Source organism: Podarcis bocagei (genome assembly GCF_964188305.1).
Source record: "Podarcis bocagei genome assembly, chromosome: 14".
NCBI classification, from domain to species: domain Eukaryota; kingdom Metazoa; phylum Chordata; class Lepidosauria; order Squamata; family Lacertidae; genus Podarcis; species Podarcis bocagei.
Window position 1 is genome coordinate 6,963,502 of NC_138139.1, and position 23,281 is coordinate 6,986,782.

A 23,281-nucleotide genomic window follows, 5' to 3' on the forward strand; every position below is an offset into this window, starting at 1 on the left:
TTTAAAGCCCTATACGGCCTAGGACCCTCGTACCTACGGGACCGCCTCTCCTGGTATGCCCCACAGAGAAACCTACGGTCTGCAAATAATAACACCCTCAAGGTCCCAGGCCTCAGAGAGGTTAGGCTGGCCTCAACCAGAGCCAGGGCCTTCTCGGCTGCGGCTCCAACCTGGTGGAACGCTCTGTCACAAGAGACCAGGGCCCTGCGGGACCTGACATCTTTCCGCAGGGCCTGCAAGACAGAGTTGTTCCGCCAGGCCTTTGGTCAGGGCGCAGCCTGACTCCCTCCTCTGGCAACCTGCACAGAATTTTGTTTAATCGGTTGCCATCAATTTGATTTTAACTAATTTTTATAATGAAAATTTTTAGAATGTGTTATTATTTGATTGTTTATTTGATTGTTGTTAGCCGCCCTGAGCCCGGCTTGGCTGGGGAGGGCGGGATATAAATAAAATTTATTATTATTATATTATTATTTGCAAAATAAGCTTCTTTGCACTGGTTGGTACTAGAATTCATACTTGATTCAGACTTAATGTTAGAGTAATATTATGATGTACTAATTTCATCTCATACTGTTCAGAAGCATGTCTGTTTTACAACTGTCTATTTGTTCTTGTGATGGGGTTGGAACCTGTTGACTTCATGTGTGTGCTATTTTCCAATCAGCTTGCTGACTTGCATTTGAAATTTCTTGTGCATCTGCAAATTGTAGAAGAAAAATAAAGATGTGGTTGGAAAAAGTTACTTTTATTTTTATAAGTTTGCATAGCTAAACATCCTCAGAGAAGGACTCAAAGCCTTTGTTAAGGCCACTCTTCTGTTATCTTGCGCATGCTGTCCATGCTGAAGTGTGTCTTCTCTACATCCACAATGAAAAATGGTCCAGGCTGCAATCAGAGTTCCATTAACTCAGCAAGATTTACTGCTAAGCGAAGAGGACTGTCCTATTAACTATATCTCATGTGAAACACAGACCCATGTGGTGATCTTTGAACAAGATATAGTTACATTCCTGCATTTGTTGTCTGGACTGAGACCATCTTCAAAGGCGCTTTTGATTTCTTTTGTAGACATGAATGGAGCTCCCAATCCGTCCTTGAGGCAGATGAGTGTGAAAAAAAGTGGCAACTTTTTCATACCTATTTGTAACTAGAAATGATGATATATCCTAGAAGTAAAAAATTCAATATTCAGGTTCTGGACCAAACATCAGGGTCCAGCAAACAAGAATTGAGGAAGAACCATCATTATGCTGGCCACATTCATTTTTCCACCATTTATTTTGAAGATCGGGGGGAGGGGAGGGGAAGGAGCACTGTAGAATTGTATATTGCTAGGAAGTTAAATTTTCAACCTAATTTTGTTGAGTAACTCATCAGCCACTAACAACTTGTATTTTCATAAAAGTGGAAAGAGCACAAATCCATCATCTGTATTCATTGCCGTAAAGGTTGCCAACCTTTTTGGACCAGTACACATTTGTTTTTTTTTATTTTGAGACAGTGCTACAGGCACCAGTCACAAAATGGCTGCCATAGAGCAGGACTATAGTTCATCCCAGAAGAGTGCGTGAACACACACGCGCGCCATCGCAGGCACCACCACGCTGACTATCCTTGCTATGCCCTGACCAGTTCAGGTACTCTGAATTTCTCCACATGGAACACGTTTTGTGGCACCATTTTCTGATAGTTTATTTTCAACGGTATCACAAGAGGAAAAATTAGCTGGATCAAAGAGAACTGTGGACAAACCACAGTGTGGAGTTCACCAGTGAAAGTAACTTCCAAGGTGAGGTGATGTCTGTTAGCTTTAGTGGCACAGAGGAGGAGAATGAAGCCTATCAATTCAGTCATGGAAGGAATATGAACCCCCAACTTCAGAGGGAGCAATGAGAGACGCAGACAGTTGGTCTCATCCAGCGGACTCTTTTTACCTTCTTAAATACATGTATGCTCCTCCCTCCCCATCCCCCGCTTTCTGGGACCTTTTGGGCTATGCAGCATTCATTCATTTCCCATCCTCCACCCCAAGGTCCCCAAGGGTGGGTCAAAATTTCAAAACAACAATAAAACCAGTTTAAAACAACTTATGCTTACACCCTCTCCTTCATCTCCTTGATGAAGATGCCAATAGGGGTGTGCTCGATGCCCCACTGAAAACAATGAGACTGGGATTCTTCTGCGCTTCCCTTACCTGCTCAAGCACACTGAAGAACACCAAGTGTGTGGGTAGCAGCGTAACATTGGAAAACGTTTCACTGAGCCAGCTGAGAGGGTCTGCATAAAATAAGTCGGCTTCATCAAGGTAATTTGCCCTTCCAGTCAAATCAGGGGGGCACTGAAGAAACCTCAAAGGTAGTGGGCAATGAACATGGCTAGAAAGGGGGGGGGAGAGAAGCAGGCATTAATACAAATGGCTGAGGCTATTTTGCATTAGTAAGTGTTGGCAGCGCTTCTTTTCCACGTGCTGATCTGAATACACACCTACCAGTGTCTGTGTGTGTTACCAATTGAGAGGCACAGCAAAAATGGGACCTGCAAGATGGGTGGAAAGGGCTGAAGGTGACTTTTCCACACACTCTGCTACAGATAGTCCCCATGTCACCTGGTGAAGACAAAGTGTGAGGCAGTGGAGACTTCCTGTGCTTTGGAATTGGAAGTGGCACTGACTCTACAGGCGCAAAGACGTGGAAATGTTTCAACAGGTAGAATACATTCAAGGGGCAGAACTTCCAGGGTCCCCTCAAGTGTGAAACTGGCTTAAGGTGCTTGGGCGAAGTGTTACACAGATACAGGGTTCTGGGTTTTCTATCTCAAGCTCTTTGCATCAGTTCCAGCAACAGCTGCTGATCCAGCCAGAAAGACACAATTAAGCCCACAAAGGCTGCTGCTGTTACAAAAAGTATAGCACAGAGGTATAGACTAATAATGAATCAGTTTAAGGAGAAACTTATTCCAAGGTTGATTACATCAGCGTCAATCCAGCATAAACTATTTAGAGGACAATCCTATCAATGGTCGCTGGCAGGCTGTTCCAAAGGCCAGGTCAGGAGGTTGCCCCACAGAGGATCATTGCAGCCACAAAATCTCCACAGCTGTCCCTTTCAGCAGAAAAGTGACATTCTGGGGGTGGCTTTGCCAAATCCAAAGCCTTTCTGTCCCCTGACGTAACCCAGAAGGAGATGGAAGTATGCTAGTCCTGGAGCTGAGATCAACAGAAATGAAAAAGGCCAAAGAAACAGGCGGGAGGGAAACGGCAGCTCCCCTTCCCCAATGCTTTTTGCCCTCCCGGTGTGATTGCAGGAGGGCTTTTGATGTGGTTCCTTCACCTTCTCCTGCCTCCTCTGAATTGCTCTGGCAGTAAAAGAGCAGAAAAGCTGCAGATTCCCATGCAGAATGCCACCAGAACCTCACACGCATACACCCCCTGCTGGGTCTTACCTATAAAAAGGAGTTGAATGGCAGGGCATGAGCATGAAGACAGATACCGGCTGCTCTGGAGAGTCAGCAGGAGCGCTGCAGAGGCTTTGCAGGTGGCCCATGACATCCAGGGTTCCACGCTGATGGACCAAGCCAGTGTAGAGGGCAGGCAGCAAGTTTGTCACTAGCAGGAAGGAGACGGCTGCTGCCCGCTGCCACCTTTTCAGCTGCTTAAGAGAATGCCCTACAGGGAGGAGGGGGAAGGGATTAGAAAATGGAGCAGATGAATCTAGGGTCCTTGAGATCAGGGACCTGAGCAGTTCCAGAGACTTCCAAACAGCAGCATGGTGGGGCTTTCCTAACACCTAAAGCTTCCCCTTCAAAGACCCTTCCTCCTTTGGCTCAGCCCTGAGGCTTCTCATCATTCAACCTCCCCTTCAGCTTGGCCTCCCTCCCTCCCATCAAATGTCTGAGAGCTACTTCTATAAAGACTGCCCAGACTTTGCTTTCATTCCTGCCTCGGAAAGACCCCAAGCACTAAACCTGCCAGAAGCCACAGCTGAAGCTTTTTTTAAAAAAACAACAACAACATTGTATGTAGAAGATGTACTTATTAATCAGTGGGAGTGAAATAATGTGTCACTATTCGACAGTTTGCTTTTACAGGTACGCTCTTTTGATGGATGTTAGCCAATCTGGACACAATGCCAGCATTTTTTCCTGCACTGACACACACAATCTCTGTATCAAACCATTTAAGATGCTCATTCCCCCTAGAAGAAGGAAGCAGTATTTCAAACTTCTCAAAGATGAGACACATTTTGGCACTAAAACTTCCAAAACAGCAAGTTTTTCCTTTAGAGTGAACATTTAACAACACCATGAATCCAAATATATCGTCCAAATGGGACAAATGTAAGGTTATATGCAGGCAGGAAGAACCAACTGCACAAATACAATCTAGAATCAGTGTGATGTAGCAGCAAAAACCGCTAATGCTATATTAGGCTGCATCAACAGAAGTATAGTGTCCAGATGAATGGAAATAATAGTACCACTCTATTCTGTCTTGGTCAGACCATACCTGGAATATGGTGTCCAGTTCTGGGCACCACAATTTAAAAAGGAGATTGACAAGCTGAAATGTGTGCAGAAGAAGGCAACAAAGATGATAAAGGTTCTTGGAAACCAAATCTGGGGAACGGTTGAGGGAGTTGGGTATGTTCAGCCTGGTAAGGAGGAAACTGAGAGGAGCTAAGATGGCCACCTTCAAATGGGCTGTCACATGGAGCAAACTTGTTTTCTCCTATTCCAGAGGGAAGACCTGAACCAATGGCTTCAAGTTACAAGAGAGGAGATTTCAACTAAATATCAAGAAGAACTTTCTGAAAGAGAGAGCTGTTTGGCAGTGGAAATGACTTCCATGAGAAGTGGTGGACTCTCCCAACTTGGAGTTTTTTTAAAGCAGAGATTGGATTGCTGTCTGTCATGTATTATTTGTTGTACATTTACTGTATGATCTATTTGAGATCATTGCAGGGGGTGATACAAGATGACCCCCAGGGTATGTTCCAGCTCTACAATCTATGATTCTATGAAACAGCACACAGAAACATCATAATGTGTTTAAAATCAAAATGCTTACCACAGAACACCATGCAGATTGGCAGCACTGGGTAGATAAAGCGGAATTCTTTGTGGCTCAGGGTGCTGTAACACAACAGGAAGAAGGTGTAAATGGAAGGGTCTCCTAGGGATCTTCCCAAGCCCAGGCCTCTTCCCTCAGGAAATCATCCTTAGTGCAGAAAAATCTGCCAAAGGTCCTCCCAAGTCACAGAAGCAGCCACAGCCCAATCCAAAGGCTCCCTTGAGCTGTGATGGAGGAGCCTGCTGCCAACATGGGAAGCACAGAGGACTGTGGCAGACTATACTGTCCCGAGGCAGATTTCAAAAGTAAGATTCCTCAGCCACAGGCCTGGGCTATCTATTGATATATCACCCAGGACCAGTATGAAGAGCAGACTGCGATGACCGCTTAACTCAGCGATATATCACACGAGCCAGCAGCAGGGTGGGGGCTCCGTTAAAGTGCTCCCCCACCCCAGCTGAGTCCCAATTCTGCTGCTTGCAAGCCGGTGCCAGGTTGCAGACTCCGTTAGACTTCCCCCTCCTGACCTGCCAAGGTGGTGGCGGCAGCTGAGGCAAGCCCCCGGGCACTTGCCTCATCCGCCACTGCCTTGGCATAGGGGTCAGGCGGGCTCAGATAGGCAGTGCAAAGACAAAGCGCAGATAGGGTGACTTTGCACCCCACACCTTGCAGAGTGGTGCAGAGGCTGCCTGATACTGGTGCTGGGGCAGAGGCAGCCTTGCTTGGCTACCCTGCCTTCATCCGTCCGTGAGGATGAACTGCGTCTGTCCTCCCAGGGTGGTCGTTCACCCCAGGAGGAAAGATGGAGCCCACTCTCCCGGGTGAAGGCAGAAGCCGGGCCCAACGCTGGCCAGCAAACTCAGGCAGCTCCGCTCCACAAGGTGCAGATAGAGTGGCTGTGCACTCCACACCCTGCGGACTTCACTTGGGAGGGTGGACTGCATTTTTCCTTCTGGGCTGAACGACCACCCCAGGAGGAAAGACTAGCTCTCCCCTCCCATCCACCAGCACAAGGAGGAACAGAGCCAGCCCAGGAGTCGGAACCAAGGGCTCTGGTCACCAGCTGCAGCTTGAATCAAACTTTTCCAGAGAAAGCGGGGCTCCCAACATGGCGTCATAAAAGCTACCCCATCTGGCTCCATAAGAAGGAGAGGCAAGAGTGGCTACCATTTTGCTCTGTCCCTCCCACCACCAATCCACCGAACACCAACTGTATGAGAAATGGAACCCACATTTTCTTCCTATTGGATTTTAAACAGTTAGCTGGCTCTTCTGGCACATCGGCAGGAAGACAGCGTTAGAAGCACCCTAAGCAAACTAGCCAACAAATCTGAAGGAGGAAATTCCTGGCACAGAGTTCTGTGGTGTGGAAGGAAGCCTACCTGTAAACAGCCACTGTCCACAGCACCACCACCAGGAACATGCCATGCCTCTTTGATGCTTGGAAGCAGCCATGGAGAAAGAAGGGGAGGTGAGGGCCAAGGACCACAAGGAAGCCCTGGCTGAAGTACCAGTGCCACGGGTGGGATCCGTAGAAGGTGGCCACATTCTGCAGCACGTTAAACTTCAAAAAGTTCAGTTGAACCAGGACCCACTGCAGGAGCAAAGAAGCAGCAAGCAAACAAGACGGGCTTTATAACAAGAGAACTGTGAGAGGAGTGGTGTATTTGTCCTGACAATGCTTTTGTAAGCTTAGGATGGCTTCCTCAACACGCCCCACTTCCAAGGGAATTGGAATCTGGAGCACCAAATCCATCAACACAGCCTAAGCATCTCTTAACTATCCCTGTCACTGGTAATTGCCAGAACTCTCCAAAGAGGACGGGGCGTGGGCTGGTGGAGATGGGGACGGGATACCCATCCCTCTTTTGCCTGTTTGCTGGCAAAAAAAAGAAAGTGCAACCTACGAGCGCTTGTGTTCAAGGCTGGATTACTGAACTGCTTTAAGTTGCTTATTCATTTGGCGCTCCTAAAGGAAAGAGAGAAAGAGAGAGAGGAGGACATGAGAGGAAATGCCCACAGTCCAGGCAATCACCTGGATGCCCTTGTTGGCATGGTGTCAGCAGCTATACCAGAGGACAACTGGGCAGAGGGCAAGCAGCCAGATGTAAAAGCCACCCCCGCCCAGCTCCACTCTTCAGCAAGTAGCCAAGGGGGAAATTTCCCCTGCCCGCCCAGCTGCTGCTTTCCCTTGCAGTTCTCTGGCTTTTCTCATTTCAAGTCAGGGAAGGAGAGCACGCCACAAGCGCTGTTCTCCAATTCTGCACATTCCTCCACAAGAGCAGAGACTGGCAAAGAGCACAGGGGAACCCTGATCTTTCTCTGGCTGGGAAACTTCAGCCTGGCACTTTCCAGCCGGGCAAATTGCCCCACCATGAGTTTCCTAATCTGACAGCTCAACAAATGCATTAGTTAAAAAGCAGCCCAGCAGGTTAAATAGACAAATCTCAAAGCCAGGATCACACTCTCAGCACTAGTTCCTCTTTGTCTGAGCCACCCTGGCCACGGCTGGCAACTGCACAGTCCAGCCCTGTTCCCACAAGCGCTGATGTGCCTCATGGAGCTGAGGGAGAGGAGCTGCCAGGTGGAGTGGCGATGGGGGGGGGGGAGGGTGAAGACAGACGTGAAGCTCCCCTGGCTGGTGCATTGCAGCTCTTCTGGAATCTGGCTGCAATACTCAAGCAGGAAGGGGAAGTGCATTCCCTCACCCAAGCCCCCTGAAAGAATGGCAACAACCACAGGAAGGAGTGGCATCTGGTTAGGGAAAGTCTGTGGCACCATCTATAGGAGAACTCACTTTAACTGATCTCAGAATGCTGAGTGAATGCCAACTTACCTTGCCAAAAAATACTCGGTCAGTAATTAAAGAGGATCCCAGAATGATCAATCTGTCAAGAAAGAAAACACTGGAGAAAAGAGGGACCTGCTGGGCTGGGCTGCACCCGGCAACCATCTCCCCTGAAGTCCCCCTTGGGGAGCAGGCCAATTCACCTCCCAGGAAGAGTCCGGCTCCCACCTGCTCCTGGCACTGAATCACGGGCCTTCTCCACACTGCCCAAAGTGGGAGCTGCCTCTCCTGGCCGGAGGAACAGTCCTTCTCCAGGCAAGCAAGCTGGGCCAGCTGCTCTGCACAGCATCTGTGGCCTGGCTCTGCTCCTGCTATTTGGGGCACTCTAGCTCACCCAGGTCTAAATTCAGAAGAGACGCCCTTACCCTACTGGGAGGCAGCTGTGCAGGACGAGGTGCCGCTTCTGGGGCTCCTTCCAGAAGTGCCGGAGCAGCAAAGGCACCCACAGAATGAGAGCGGTTGGGCGAATCACAAACGAAAGAGCAACCAGAGTCAAGTAAGGGATGCTGGAAAGAAGAGGAGGCGGCAGTGAGGGCAGGAACATTGGGGGCAGCTTCAGCACAGCCAGCCAGGCTGGTGTGGGAGCCTGGCCATGGGGGGGGGATGAGGAGGGGGTTGCAGGCTTACTGTTTCACAGCTATGGGGATGCCTTGGAAGGCAGCCCTGCTGCGTATAATGGGGCTTACACTCAGGTAAGTGAGTGGAGGACTGCAGCCTTTTATATAACATATCTTGAGAATAGGAAAATGTTGCCAACAAGGAAGAGAGGCAGACAGACAAATGTGAGAGCTTTTGCATTTATCTATACAGATGATCACACAGCCCTGCCAATCCAGAGCTGGGCAATGCCTGAAACAAAACCCATTCTTTTGCCTGCCAGGAAACAACACATTTGAAAAGAAGGACAAGGCTCTTGGGAAAGGGTGTTTTTGCTTGAATGGCGAAAAGAGTGCTTGATTACTGGATGACCCCCATTTACATACAAAGAAATAGCTAAGCTGGCGATGGAAATATGTTGCATGAGGGGAAAGCCAAGCATAAGGAAGTTCAACAAGGGTGTGACATTTCCCCAAACCTACCATTATAAACATTTTAATTAAGCGTCAGGGGTCAGCCCCAGCCCCTTTAATGGCTATTAAAGATATCCATAGGTATTCTCACCTGCTCCTCTTTGTCCTGGTGCCTTCCAGGGGATAGTAGTAAAGAGCGAAAATGGTGAGAACGGCTTCCATGGTGTTGGTGAGCGTTCTGGTACAACAGTACCACGTGAACCAGGAACACAACTGGCAGAAGTACTGGAAACAAGGTGGGAGGGGAAGAAGAAGAGCTGGTGTGGGATGAGGGAAAGAAGGGTCACAAGGCAAGACAAAGGACCAGGCACTCATCATCCCCCCAGCCGGAAGCCCAAGAAAGAGGAAGGCAGACAGGGACTCACCACCCACTTGGCCACCTCTGCACCATCCAGTCGCTTCACCAAGGAGTACAACACCACGTCTGCTAGCGCAGCCAGAAGAGCCTGTGCAATTCTAGGGAGCCAGATCTGTTAGGGTAGGAGGAGCACAAGTCATTCCTGTCTGAGGAGGGATCACTCATGCATAGATAACATTAATGTGCTTGATGATGGAACACACAAGCTCCAGTTAGGAAGACAATGCTTTCAAATCTACACAAACTTTGTTTATTGATTGCTCTGCCACCCTTTAGGTTTCTGTTTTCTTCCTTCTTTCCTCAGTTGTTGCTGTAATGTGGCCTGTGTGCCTTATGCACAATGTAAACTCACACTTTCCTTCCCATGGACACCAGCAATAAAAGTGTTTCCAAAGTGGCTAAGGATAAAGAGGCCACACAAATCTGCTGAAGCTGTTGAGCCTTTTGCTGAATGGCAGTGAACTGGCCCCAAGACTCAGATCTTGGAACAAAGGAGTGCCTTCCTGGTCCTGACCCCATGACTGAAGCCCACTCAAAGAACCCCAGGTCCCATTCTTGGAAATACATTTCCAAGGATGTTGAATGCCAGAGCAGGCAAGGCATGGGGCTCCTTCACTCCTAGCTCTCTCCTGCTCCCAGTTTGCACTATTAAACCCAAAACTGCATGAGAAGGATATCACTTGTCCTGAGAGAATCCTCTACCAGATCCCAACTCATTCTGCATAGTGCAGCCAGAAGCAGGGATGAGGAAAGTAAAAGACAGACTGACAGCAGGCAACAGCCCCCCACCTATCATTGCCCCCCACCATGCCAATAGAGGGTGGTTGCTGCCTACCCTTCTCCATGTTACCACTGGACTGTTAGGATATAGTTCCGTTCCACCTTAAAAGGGAACAGGTATGACTGTTGTATGTCACATGCCTGTTTAGTTCCAGCACTTGCTGGGAACTTCCATTTTGTATATTACTGTTTTGCTGGAGACGAAGGGAAGCAGAGACGTTTTCCTTTGTTCCTGAACTATGCTGAATAAAATGCTGTAGATAATGCTTACACATGGCTCTGTCCGCCTCTTCCGTTGTGAGATTTATTCACTCTGCTGATAACAGCATGCCGAGTCTCTAAACGTATTTGAGGCTCGTGCCACTGTTTGATGCTGTTCTAAGGGAGATCAGTGATCACCTGGCTGCCGGCCAGTAGCTGGAGCCAGCTGGGGGCCTGCCTGATGCCCCCGTCTCCCCGACAGTATCCCAACATGGACAATCCCCAACCCCCCTCCCACCAACTCTGGGTATTTGCCTGCATGTCCTCAGCAAAGGCGCCATGAGATATGCTTCTGTGGGATGAAGCATAACCAGATACAGTGGTGCCCCGCAAGACGAATGCCTCGCAAGATGGAAAACTCGCTAGACGAAAGAGTTTTCCGTTTTGGAGGTGCTTCGCAAAACGAATCTCCTATGGGCTTGCTTCGCAAGACGAAAATGTCTTGCGAGTTCCTGCAGGTTTTTTTCCCTTTCCCCCCCTTTTTCTAAGCTGCTAAGCCACTTATCAGCTGATCCGATAAGCCGATAAGCCGCTAAAAGCGCTAATCCGTCAATGGGCTTGCTTCGCAAGACGAAAAAACCGCTAGACGAAGAGAATCACAGAACGGATTCTTTTCGTCTTGCAAGGCACCACTGTAATTCCTGCCACAAAAGCAAAATGCTTGATGTGTTTCTGGCAGCAGCTGAATGACACCCAAGTCCACACTCACCAGCAGCTGAACATCATCCTTGTTAAGCAGGTGCAACACTTTATAAATGCTTGCGAACAGCAGAGGGTAGAGATGGCTCCGCAGACCTTCTGTCCACTCCCAGGTCAAATAGCCATAATTATTATAATTAAAGATATCATAAAGAACAGGCATGGAGCATGGTGTTCTGTGGCTAACCTCCAACAAACTCATCAAAATTCAACTAATGTAATATTTTAGGGCCTTTGACAATTACTAAATTACCACTACCCCCACCTGCTGAAAAACTGAATCTTGTTCCACCCAAACCCACATCTCAGATGTGTCAAGAGTCATCCAGCTGGCACGTTCCAGTGGCAGGCAAGAGCCTTTTCCACTACCAGTTTGCGTCTCAAGTTCCTTGTATCTTTGAGCATGCTGGAGGGAGAGGGAAAGGAATGGATAGGCCTTCAAGGAAACCATCCAAGCCCCACACCTGAGCTTCAGGGGCCTCTGCACTGCCTAATGCTTCATGACAACTGATAGTCAAAATGGCCCAGTTGTGACAATATGGTAAAATAAGAATCCTTCCAAGCCTGATCCTATACACTCCAGGCAGCCTACATGATGCTTCCTAGGCCTCTTCTAACAGGCTACCTTAACCCAGCCACAAGCTCAACCACAGCCATGTTCCTTTACTTGATAAATTTACATCCCACAATCACAGAATTCAAGGCTGCACACAGGTAGAGTTTCCAAAGGGGCTCCTATCCAGGCCCTGACCCAAGACTGAGTGATTTCACTTCACTAAAGTAGCTGCCCTAGGCAACTGCAGGCAGCAAGCCACTCCTAGGACTGAACTTGGATTTACTCTCAAGTTGTGCAGCCCAACAGGACAGTCCAAAGCATGTTGACTTTATGCTGAAGCGAGTCCCATTCTGCTCAGTGGGACCTACTTCTGACCTGTCCTAACTAGGGAAAACTTTCACTTAAAATTTCACAACATAAAAAAGGATATTTGAAAACCATATGATGTGCGACTTCAAGTGACTGCCAATATTCATCTGGGACAAAGCTTGTCTGGACTAAGAAGCAGTTTAGTAGCCTCACCGTGATGGTAAACAAGCACAGATAAATGTTTTCCCCAACAAGAGCTGGAAAAAAGCAGATGGGATTAACCTCATGCACAGTGGGTTTTTTACGGTTATGTTGTAATCAGTTGCAAATAAATAAACCTTCGATACCTTTTGGGAGTCTTATTTCAATTCTTGCCCTGCCTCCGAAGCTGTGAATTGATTTCTCAACATCACAGAATCATAGAATTGCAGAGTCTGAAATGACCACAAGGATCATCTAGTCCAACCCGCTACAATGTCTTTTGCCCAGTGTGAGGCTTGAACCCATGTCCCTGAGATTAAGAGTCTCATGCTCTACCGACTGAGCTATCCCTTAGTTTGTGGACAACTCTAAAACTAGCCTTTGCACCACAATCTTAGCAAAACAGAACCTTGATGGTAGAGGGGAAAAAACCTTGACTTTTCTCTAAATTAGAACTGTCTTTCTTCTCTTTGAAGGGCTGAAACAAGAGGCTCTTCAGAGATGAATCTACAATCACATCAAAAGAGCTAAGTGAGCACTGAATCCTCCAAGCTCCTGAGTCCTGGAGTTTTCCCCACTAGGACTCCACAGTAAGGGTCAGCTGTTGGGGCCCTGACTAGCAATGCTACCTTTGCTAAACCAGGAAAGGCTGCAATGACCTGAGGCAGGTGGCCTCAAAGGGGGGGACAAGGACAAAGTCTCCAGACTTGAACAGGTTTTTCCAGCAGCCATCCCTTTAATGGTCTCAAAGGAGAATGGAAGTGGCTGAGAGACAGCTATGACTACACACAGCAAGATGCCACAGCTGCCCTTGCTCTGCACTACTGGCCTTCCTCTGGCCAGCCACCAGGGCTTCGCTCTGGCCACAGATCTACAAAAGGGAAGCACCAAAGCCACCAACTCCTGCCCATCAGGTGCCATGTGGCAGCAACAGCGCTGTCATCTCCAAGGCATCTTGGTGCTGGAAGAGGCAGAGGCAGTAAGTGCAAAGGTCCTCCCTGCCCCCATTCAAGCAGCCTGTAACCCAGCAGGAAGTTCTCTTGCACAAGGGCCACGGATTTGAATAGGCATCACTGCAGCCTTGCGTGCCTCCCGCGGAGTTTGTGCAGGAGACCTTCCCAAGGGATGGGGCCTCCTCACTGCCTTTTGAGGGACAAACATCCCAGGGGCCCAAGAGTCCCTCCAAGGGGTGGGAGGGAGGCTGGAAATGTGCTTCGTGCATGACGTGGCCTCTCCCTCTGGCCCTGCAGCTGCTGGTCAAGGCAGCTGGAAGGAGCCTCTCTGGACGTGCACGTCGCCGGCTTCCTCGCTCCTGGGACGGGCCGCCCCCAAGCGTCGCTCGGCCCCTCCTGCCCGCAGGATGCAGCCCTCCTGACCAGCGCCTTGGCTTCCTTAGGCCTCTCCCAGCGCGGGGGCCGCGGCTACTTCGCCCTCACAACAGCCCCGCGAGGTGGACCGCGGCCTCTCCTCACCCGCACCCCGCCCAGCGAGGGTCCCGGAGGGGGCGGGCCTGTACAGCGTCGACTTCCGCTTCCGCAGCCGCACCGGCAGGGTCCGCCTCCCGCCGCCGCCGTCGACCCCCCGCGCGGCTTCCATGGCGACGCCGGCGCGGCTCCAGGACGGCCACTTCCGCCTTCCTGGGGGCGGGGGCAGCCTCCTCCGTCGGAGCGCATGCGCGCCCATACGCCGACCCCTGCTTCCTCCTTTGCGCATGTGCGTCTCGGCGCCCGGCAGCTCTTCTCGCGAGAAGGGGCAGGGCGGGAGCGCGTGTCCTCGACCGTCGCGCGACTTCCGGCGCCTGGAGCCGCACCGGTTGAGCGGCTGCCTGAGGGAGGGTTGAGCCGCGGAGAGCGAGAGCGGCGTCGCGGAGGCCATGCTGGGGCGGCGGGGCTTGTCCTTCGGGCAGCTGCTCCTGGCCACCGGGCTCGGCGTGGCGGGAGGCATCTACATCTACCAGCCCATCTTCCAAGGGGGCCCACGCGCGGGAGGCCCTGCCCGGGACACGCCGGCGCCGCGGCAGGAGGAGAAGCCGCCCCCCGGGACCCGCCTCGGCTGAGCCGGAGAGAGGCCGGCGCTCCCTCGCGGCCGCGACGAGGCTCCTTTCTTGGCCCCCCACGATGGGAAGCCCGCCCGGCGCCCAAGCGCTGCCGAGAAGCCCCTCCGAAGCGAAAGAGATGTGGACTGAAAGTTGGAAAAATTCAACATGCCGTAAGCCATGTGCGAGGGATCACCAGGAAAGGGGCTGAATATATAAACCTGCCAGCAGCACAGCGCCAAACCACGACATCCACAATTGTTGGAACAGCCAAGAACTGGGAGGGAGGCAGGTGATATCTTTGCTGCAGCTGTCACACTGTGAGAAGAGACAGCAGCAGCAGCCACCAGTGAGGACATCCTGCTCTGCGTGGGACTGACGTGGCTGGGACGCCAAAGAAAAAGAGGAGCAGGGACTTGCATACGCTGTTCAGCTCTAGTGACTGTTGTATCACTGCCATTTAAATGGCTATTTGAATATAACAGTTTAACATAAGGCCGCCTCGAGAACCTTATTCAGTAGGCGGGGTATAAATACTCGTAAATAAAATAAAATAGACCTATGGCAAGACAACGCTTGGAATGCCGTGTGCCGTTTTCGCTCACTTAAAAATGGATGTTGTGGAGTTGGAAAAGGTCAGAATAGGGCAAATGGAATGATCAAGGGGATGCAGCGACTTCCTTGTGAAGAAAAGTGGCAGCATTTGGGCTTTTTTAGTGGAGAAAAGGAAAGTAAGAGGTGATGTGAGGGAAGTTTATAAAAGAACGCATGACACATAGTATTGAGTTTCTCTCATAGCATTAGGACCCAGTGGCAGATTTAAGAAAACCAGAAGGAAGGAGTGCTTTACATAGTTAAGCAAGTTCATGCCTTTTTTATTATTAAATTTATATACCACTTTATCTTCCAAGGAGCTCAAGGTGATGCATATGGTTCTTCCCATTTCATCCTCACAACAACCCTGTGAGGTAGCTTAGGCTAATAGATGGTCACCCAGTAGTCCAACACGCTAACCATTACGCCACATTGGGTGGTTTAAAAGAGGATTAGACAAATTCATGGAGAAGGCTATCAACAGCCACAACCCACAACAGCCATGTTCTACCTCTGTTGCCAGAGGTGGTGTTTTGTATTCTCATTTTGTATTTTTCTGTTGTGAAGCGCTCTGGGATCTTTGGATGAAGGGAGGTATACAAATTTAATAAATATAACAACAGCAACAGTATGCCGTTGAATGCCAGTTGCTGGGGACTACAGATGGAAGAGTGTTGCTGTTCTCAGATCCTGCTTTTCAGCTTCTCCAGATTGGGGGCATCTGGACTAGGTGGGCCCCTCTGGCCTGACCCTGATGCAGCCAGATTCTGGCTTCCCCTCTGGGCTAAAGTGAGCCGAACTCACGGTTGTGCATATCTGGGGGAGCTTCGGAGAGAGAACTTAGGAATCCATGAGGGTGGCCGGCCGCCAGAGGGCACCAAAGCTGCAGGAGTTGTGGCAGCTGCTGTGTGGTTGAGACAGTGGATACAGAGCTGCTTTTGTAGAGCCTGTTGTAGCAAAACAAATCCAGAACCCTTGGGGGACGACTTAAGGGTGAGCAGATGACCCAAGAAAACCTTCACTCATCCTTCAGGCACTGCCTTGCAGAGGAGGAAGCTTCAGCCTCTTAAGTCAGACATAGGCAACCTCGGCCTGCCAGATGTTTTGGGACTACAATTCCCATCATCCCTGACCACTAGTCCTGTTAGTTAGGGATCATGGGAGTTGTAGTCCCAAAACATCTGGCGGGCGAGGTTGCCTATACCTGCTCTAAGTGGTGCCTCCCCTTGCCTTGAAGCTGGTTTCAAATGACCCCTAAATCTGTAGGGGACTGCCAGTCGTTTTTGTGGGCATCAGACCACCTCTCAGGTTTCCCCAAGTCAGCAAGCCTGGACAGACTTCCCTGCCAGCCCCTGTGAGCTCACCGGGACTGATTGCCTAGTAGGTAGACAAGGGAGCAAGTTAGCCAGAGGAAGGGCAGGGGAAGATGCAGACCCTACAGTGAGGCCCAAGCCTCCATCCAGCTGTGCTGACAGAATGGAGATGTGATGGCCCAAGGGGGAAATGGTGGGACACTGTGCCATTTGCTTTAATGGATCGACTTCCACGGGTCATGTTTTTCATATTTAATAATTTTTATTTTCTTAATTGCTGTGTCTTTTTAAACACATGCTGCATTGGGACTTTGGGTAAGAGGTGGCATGGAAATCCTTTGAACAAACCAACCAACACACTTTGAATTTGAAAGCATCCCAGAGTGCTAATCTCCAAAGGGTGAGCTGTGTTGGTTTACTGCAGAACAAAGGGTGTTTAGGCTGGCGGCTGGCTTCAGCCTGTGGAAGTTTATTATGCCACAAAGTTATTAAGTCTTTGAATTGTCACAGGATTCTTGGCTGTTTTGAGAGCATCAACCAAGTTCTTCATCCATCTCCTTTAGCAAAATCTACACTCTTTCGGGGCATGTTCCAACAAAAGTTGAACACATTTAAAGTGCAGTCCTATACTTTGGAACTCAGTAGGATTTATTTTGGAGTAGAAATGTATCAGGCTGCATTGATTGCAAAAGGCAAAGTGAAGCATATGCCTGCCTCTCTCCTGTTGGGAGTCCATGTGGCGCAAAAACAATGCCCTCCCCAGTGGGACCGACTTTTGATGTCTTCTTGCTAGGACATTGAGGGTTGCAACCTGCATCAGGTAGTGCTGGTTTATTAAAATAGAAGCCTAGAGTTTGCTTAAAAGGAAAATTGGAAGAGCAAAATCTCACACTGGGGTAGGGAACCTGCAAACCCCTTAAGACATTGTTAAGCTACGATTCCCATCATCCTCTCTGCCCCTGATCTTTCTGTCTGGGGCTGATGCAGGGAGAGTGCACTGGGTTCCCCACTCCTGATCTCATGAAAGACTAGGCCTAGGATCTTCCTTGTGTCAGGAGGAGAATTGGATTAAAGCAAAAATAGCTTTGCACCCTCAGCTTAACCCTGCTTCTTTGGAAGTGACTCCCATTGATTCCAATAATGCTTCCTTCTAGATAATTGTGTCTAGGTCCGCAGCCTTAATTGGGCAGAAAGAGGTCAGTTCCAGCCAAGAAAAGTTACTGGTAAGAGCTTGTTGGCTCCTAGCAGCTTATTATGAGTACCAAGACCTGATGGATCATAATAGATTGATGCTGTAGACCTGCTTTATAAATTCATTGAGCAGCCATGATTCAGAGCCCTTTTTCTCTGTTATGTGCAGTGCAGCTGCATCCTTTGAAATCAAGTATCCACCACCTGGGATTTAAAGCACAGCAAAATGTGTGCAAGAGACAAATTTCTCTTGGTTTTTGTTTCTTGGTTTGCACATTTGTCAAAAAAACCTTCAGGATGGCTGTGCAGAGAATGAATGTTAAGAGGCTGCCCTTTTAGACAACAATAAGCACCTTCAGCTCTTGCGTTTGAGGTTCAAGTCTTGCAACTCTCATCCATGCTGTTCCACACATTACACAGAGAAATCCACTGTAGGAATCTGAGCCCAGTAAATGTATGAGATACCCGTTTGTTTCAATCCCAGGTCATGTGGGCATCTGCTTTGCCACTGTGACAAAAGATAGTTTGGCCGTTGCTCAACATCTTGCCTGGTGAAGAGTTCTGGAGAAGTCAAAAGCCTGCTTCACTCTTGTGACAAATTGATTGATCCCAATAAAGACATGATCCACGGGTGGATTTTGGAGTTTGTTTATAGAACTGGCTTTGATTCCCCCCTCCCTTCTCATGTTGCTGGGCAGCATTTAAAGAACCCACATATTTGATCTAATATGAACTGTATATATCTGTCTCATGGAGACTTTTCTTACCCCACAAAAAAGAACAAATAGACCTTCTGTCTGCAGACACACATACTTAAGGGGATAGAAGTCGAAAGGAGAGGCAGGAAAATTGGGGGGGGGGGGAGCTCTGCTCTCCCAGTCCCAGGGAAGGAAGGGCCTGCTGGCGGTGCTACCTTCAAATCAGTGCTCAAACTATAGGTGGGGAAGTAGGGGGTCTTTAATTAAACCCACAAGCCCCATCCAACTTAGCTTCTCCCAGTTTTAGCCTGCCAATATTTGGGTGTACTGTCCCATCTTCTGCAGTGTTGCTCTTTTAATAGGCATGTCTTAAAAGGGTGTCTGCTAGATCTCTCTCTGGTCCCTCCATGCTGACCTTTGAGTCCACAGCTCTGGTAAAAGCCATTCCCCCTCACCCTCCTTGCACATCAATTTTCCAGGTGGTTGCTGGGTGCCGTCACAGGACTGGTTGCCATGAGACCCAAAGGGGGTGGGTGTTTGGGGCAGGGCTGGGTGGTTGCTGCTGCAGATTAATTTCTGTCACTTGGACCTCTCTTGCTGCTAACTGCTCAAGGGGATTGCCTCATGGGAGACCCCCCCCTGCCTGATGCAAGCTTGTTTGAGATGAGCAGGAGGCCCCAGAGGTGCTTAACTCCCATTTCCTTGCACTGTATTGTGCCCAGGTTGTCAACCTGGCTTGTCTCTGTGGTTGAAATGGCAACAATTTGTGTGTCTTCTGCTGCCCAACAGATGTTTGGACTAGGCCTCCCTATCAGCCTCTGCCAGCGTGGCCAAAACTTCTAGAGGGCACATCTAGAGAACGTTGTATATTAAAAAGCTTCCTGGAAGCCAGCCAAAGACTTAGGTGATAACATTTCTCCCTTTGAAGGTTGCCCTGGTCTATAGAGGTCTGCCCAGGGGTTTTTGATCCATTTGCAGTCAAATTCTAGGTCCCAGGCCTTCACCAGCTTGGTGCCCTCCTGTCCTTAGGCTATCAGGGCTGACGGGAGTTGTAGTGCAAAACACCCAGAAGGCATGAGGTTTGCAAAGGCTGAAGGATTCGTGTGTGTACTTGAAAAATGCAAATACTGGAATTGAATTGTTTAATGATTTCCTTCCTGGGACTCTTTTGCTTTCTTTCTCTCTCTTTAAAGGAAAAATGTACTTTCTTTGCTTATGACTGACTCATCATGGGCAGATGACACTCTAATCAACCTTCAAATTTCTCTTGGGTGTTAAAAGGCAGGTGTGGCTCATTTCTCTACCAGTGGAAAACCACCCCCTTTCGCTAATGCTTGGAAGAAAAATTTAAACCTTAATGGTGACATCCGCCTTCTATAAATGGTTAGCATTTCACAATACATTATTGCACCCTTCTGTACACATCACTGAGGCCTAAAGAAGCATAGTTAAAAGGTGTTAAGGGAAGGCTGGACCTTGTGCATGCACACACAAGTTGCTTTCTCTCCCATGTTATCTTCTGCTTCAAAGCTGTCCCAAAAACCATGGAGGGTGGAAGTGGGATGAGGGAACACCTGTGGTCCTTCAGATATAGTTGGTCTCCAACCCCCATCGTCATCATCCCTGACCACTGGGCATGCCAGCTCCTGGAGCTGATGGAATCTGGTGCCCAGTAACCCCTGGAAAGCCCCAGAGGTTCCCCATCCCCACACTCTTCCCTACACTGGACTTGCTGCGTGGTGGTGAATTGACAGGGGTTTCATTCTTGCTGGAACAGCCTGTGGGATGGGCTTTAATGGGCATGAGAGGATATATTAATTGCAAGAGCAGCTGTGTTGCATGCTGAAGATCCCAAATTGGAAGCATCTCCTTTTGGTTGCTTGGTTTGTTTCTGAAAGCAGCGTTGCAGAGAAACGGCTCTCTGTGGCCGGAGACCCTGATGGACTGTGCCATGGCAGGCTAGATGGGGCCTGTGGTGAGATGCAGCAGGGACGACCCTCTGGTCTGCCTCGGTGGAGAAGAGCCTCCCTAGTCTGGCTCCGTTTCCCCCTTTTCCAGCGGACCAGCTGCAGGAGTAGCTCAGACCCGCCCCCTCCAGCCTGTGCTGCTGACAAACCTCTAAGCCCCAGGGCTGGCCACGGCTGTTGTGGCACATTCCTGCTTCTCTGGGCAGAAGAAGGGCTTGTTTGCAAGCTCCTGTGCCTGGGAAAAGAGGCAACACCACAATATCACTTGATCAGCCAGCGAGGCCACATGACAAACAGCTGAGAGTCATTAGGGTGGGCTGGCAGGCAGGCTGGGCTGAGGGAGGGGGGGGCTACTTTGGGTGCAGCCAGACTAGGGGAGCAAAGGGGACCTTCTGAAAACCGGCTCCTTGTTGCTCTTACCTCCTCACGTGCCAGCTGGCTGCTTTCCATGGCTCTGCTACTGGACCACAGACCCAAATTCCATATCTGCCTGGGGACCTGTCTGTAGGACCTGCTGGGAAGGTGAGGGCAGCTGAGCATCTCCTGCTAATTCCAATCAGGTAAGGAAAGGATTTCTTCATTCCTCCGCTCTCCTTTCTTCTTCTTCAGCGGTTTAAGCTCACGTTATCCGTGTGCAAACTACCTCACTAAAATTACACACCTTCAGTGAACCCGAACTTAGCTAAATTATTCCAGGGAATTAGGGTGAACTTCAGTTATGATGCCAATCTGCCAAAGGGGGGGGGGCGGAGATTTCAGATGGATTCAGTGAAATCCCCCTGGGTACGTTTCCTTGGAAGTCCTTTGAGCTTAGGGGGTGAATGTGTTTAGGGTGGCAGCCCCAAGCCCGTGGGGGATGGTAGGGTGGGCTCTGTGGTTCTTTGGAGCCTGACCCAGGGGTCTTCTGTTCACATAATGTGTCTAAATGCTGGAGGCTTTCTTGCTGAGCTGACCCTGGGAAAGTGGGTTTCCTTTAATTTTCAGAAAGCAAATTTTAATCTCTAAGCTGTGCTGCCCTAGCTTGTTCTTTATAAACGGGGCATGTTTAGGCCAAAGGAAGAAGTGTGAAAAAGAGAAAAGGTGCAAATGTATTCAGGTAGCTTTCAAACACTGAAAGGGATTTCTGAAAATGAGGAGGAAGAAGGTGTCTTCTTTATAAACAGCCAGGGTATTGTGAGCTTAGCCAAGCGGGTGCTTTTCAGGTGCGTTGCACTACAACTCCCATCGGTCCCAGCCAACACAGCCACCTCTTCCATTTGCTCCTCAGCTGCATCCATCTCCAAAAGCTCGGGCGAAAACACAGCAGCTGGGTCAGGCAAGGCTGCCCTAGGACATTTTGCCGCCTTAGGAAATACTGAAAATCCTGCCCCCACCTGCATGTATGCATGCCACCGACTGACCATACACTTTGGGCCAGGGCCAGCCCACCCATGAGGCAAGGTGAGGCAGTTACCTCAGGTGGCAAGATTCACCAGGGCAGCAGACCTTGATGTCGATCTTCTCCCTGCAGCCCTTGTTCCTGATATAGATTTTCCTTCTTCACTGGTGGGTTGGGGAGCTCCATGATGGGGTTTGCCTCAGGTCCCAAAATGTCTTCCGCTACATCCATGTCTGCATGGCACCTGAGGTGCCCTGGGGAGTGAAAGGAAGAGTGCAGCAGCGGCAGGAGGGCAGCGGTGGGCATGCTGGGTGGGCTGAGGCGGCCACCTTCCCCCACCTCATGGGCAGGGTGGTTGGTCCAGCAGCCAGGGCGTGTCACTCTCCCACATGTCTTGCAAGGGCTGCTCCCCTCACTCTCTGTGGGGCCTGGGCAGGACAGCTCCCCGCCGGATTGTGTCCTTTGCCTTTCAAGATGGGCCATGGAGAGCCTTGTTGCTGGGTGGCTGGCCAGTCCAGACTCAGAAGGACATAATGCTCTTAATGAAGGGAAGGAGAAAAAGGCCACTTTGTTACATGCATTCAGCTCCCACCAACATGAAAAGAAATAATTCTTTGCTCGGGGATCATATGATGCAGCCTGGAAGTTGGCGGTTTGTCAGTTGTGCGCTGGGCCAGAGGCAGGTCTTCAGCTGCAACTGCAAGCCGGGCAACCGCAGCAGAGTTGTCTGGCAGGGTTCCTCTTCCTTCAGCTCCTCTGAACTTCACGAAAGCGAAGGGGATGTGGAGAAAGAGCTTGCGGAATTTCTTTTTGTTCAAGCCATCCAAAAGCGCTGAGGGCCTGTCAACTGCTTGCACTTCGGGGCTGATTATGGTGAATTAAATCAACCACATTTAGCAGACAGAATAAACTATAAGGAACTCAAGCATTTCCCAGCTCATTTCAGGCTGTTTGGCTGGCTGTCAAGGTGAGGTGCGACCTGGAATCGGGGAGAAGCTGCTTCGGAAGGAGAAGGTCTCCAGCTTTGATCGCTGGAAGCATCTCCAGTCCAAAGGCTCAGTCATAGGAGAGGCTTCTCTGCCTGAAGCTGTTATTATTATTATTAATACCCCATCCATCTGGCTGGGTTTCCCCAGCCATTCTGAGCAGCTCTCAACAAGAGCAGGCAGGAGTCTGAAGGGTGGGCTGAGGAGGCAAGGGGGCAGAAGGATGATCCAGGGGTAAGGGTCAGTGATTTGTGGGGTTCGGTGCCACCCGTGAAGCAGGGGGAAGAGGGGCAGTCGGAGAAGAGAGAAGAGGAGGTGGAGGAAGAGTTGCAGGAAGGTGAAGAGGTGGGAAAGATTCCCACGGTATGTACAAGGACAAGGAGGGGCTAAAAGCGACAGGAGCTGCTGGGCTGGAGATGCTTTCATGTGGTACATCAGAAGAGGGGAGGTAAATGTCCTGATGGAGGCATGGTTGTGCTGTTGCACAAACTGTTTAAGGACTCAGCTATACAGCTGCAAATAAAACGTTTTGAATGTGTTGTAAAGTGCAAGATACAGAGGGCGATTTTGAGCCAAAGCAAATTCAATGCATTTTTCAAAACGATTTTCAAAAAAGCATTTTCACAACGTTTTTAACATGTGTGTAGATCCCACCTTGGTTGGAGGACAAGTCTGAAGATGGAGATGCCTATCTAGCTATTTCGCACGAGTGGTGCATGCAATTCTTGCACCTTAGGAGCTGACGTAATTGAGTGCTTTGCCAATAAAAAACTAGACTTCCAATCGCATGTCCTCATTGGGGGCTGGGTGTGCTCAGGATAGAAGCCCTGGGGAATCCCTGCCTGTCTAAGTAGACAAAGATGTCCTATAAACCTGCCTTACAGCCAGAGTTTATGGCAAGTCTAAGAGAGGACCAAAGTCCTGGGGGAAAGGATGGGAAGCAAACAAAACTTTTGAGCAAGG

At 49.7% G+C, this 23,281-nt stretch overlaps 2 protein-coding genes across 7 annotated transcripts in view; one reads left to right on the forward strand and one right to left on the reverse strand.

The window, feature by feature from the left end:
* Positions 1 to 732: 732 nt before the first annotated feature.
* On the reverse strand, positions 733 to 14,225 carry PIGB (phosphatidylinositol glycan anchor biosynthesis class B). Of its 5 annotated transcripts, none has more exons than XM_081170373.1 (12): positions 13,629 to 14,225; positions 12,077 to 12,212; positions 11,101 to 11,218; positions 9,358 to 9,462; positions 9,084 to 9,217; positions 8,288 to 8,428; positions 7,911 to 7,962; positions 6,457 to 6,668; positions 5,072 to 5,136; positions 3,448 to 3,670; positions 2,201 to 2,381; positions 733 to 1,172 (listed from the first exon to the last, which is right to left on the reverse strand). In XM_081170373.1, the coding sequence occupies exons 1-12, from the start codon at positions 14,098 to 14,100 to the stop codon at positions 1,047 to 1,049; spliced, it is 1,965 nt and encodes a 654-aa protein (XP_081026499.1). In that variant the 5' UTR covers positions 14,101 to 14,225; the 3' UTR covers positions 733 to 1,046. The 5 variants fall into 5 exon arrangements, with proteins under 5 accessions (XP_081026499.1, XP_081026500.1, XP_081026501.1 ...); XM_081170374.1 differs by having other exon boundaries at positions 13,673 to 13,844; XM_081170375.1 differs by having other exon boundaries at positions 13,702 to 13,720.
* Positions 14,226 to 20,288: 6,063 nt separating this feature from the next.
* The window catches only part of RAB27A (RAB27A, member RAS oncogene family), a 21,302-nt gene continuing 18,309 nt past the window's right edge, over positions 20,289 to 23,281 (forward strand). For both annotated transcript variants that reach the window (XM_081170111.1, XM_081170112.1), the window contains exon 1: positions 20,289 to 20,514. The gene's annotated coding sequence lies outside the window, so the exon portion shown is untranslated. The remainder of the gene's footprint in view (positions 20,515 to 23,281) is intronic.

Excerpts from the sequence above, each read along its gene's own strand:
- PIGB (XM_081170373.1), bottom strand. The coding sequence starts at position 14,100 with ATGCCTCCCGCCACGCCGAGCCCGGTGGCCAGGAGCAGCTGCCCGAAG. Across the intron at positions 12,213-13,628 it reads CCTCGCTGGGCGGGGTGCGG|CTCTTGTTGGGGAAAACATT; the intron begins GTGAGGAGAGGC and ends GCTTTTTTCCAG. Across the intron at positions 1,173-2,200 it reads TCTTCAGTGTGCTTGAGCAG|GATATATCATCATTTCTAGT; the intron begins GTAAGGGAAGCG and ends TTTTACTTCTAG.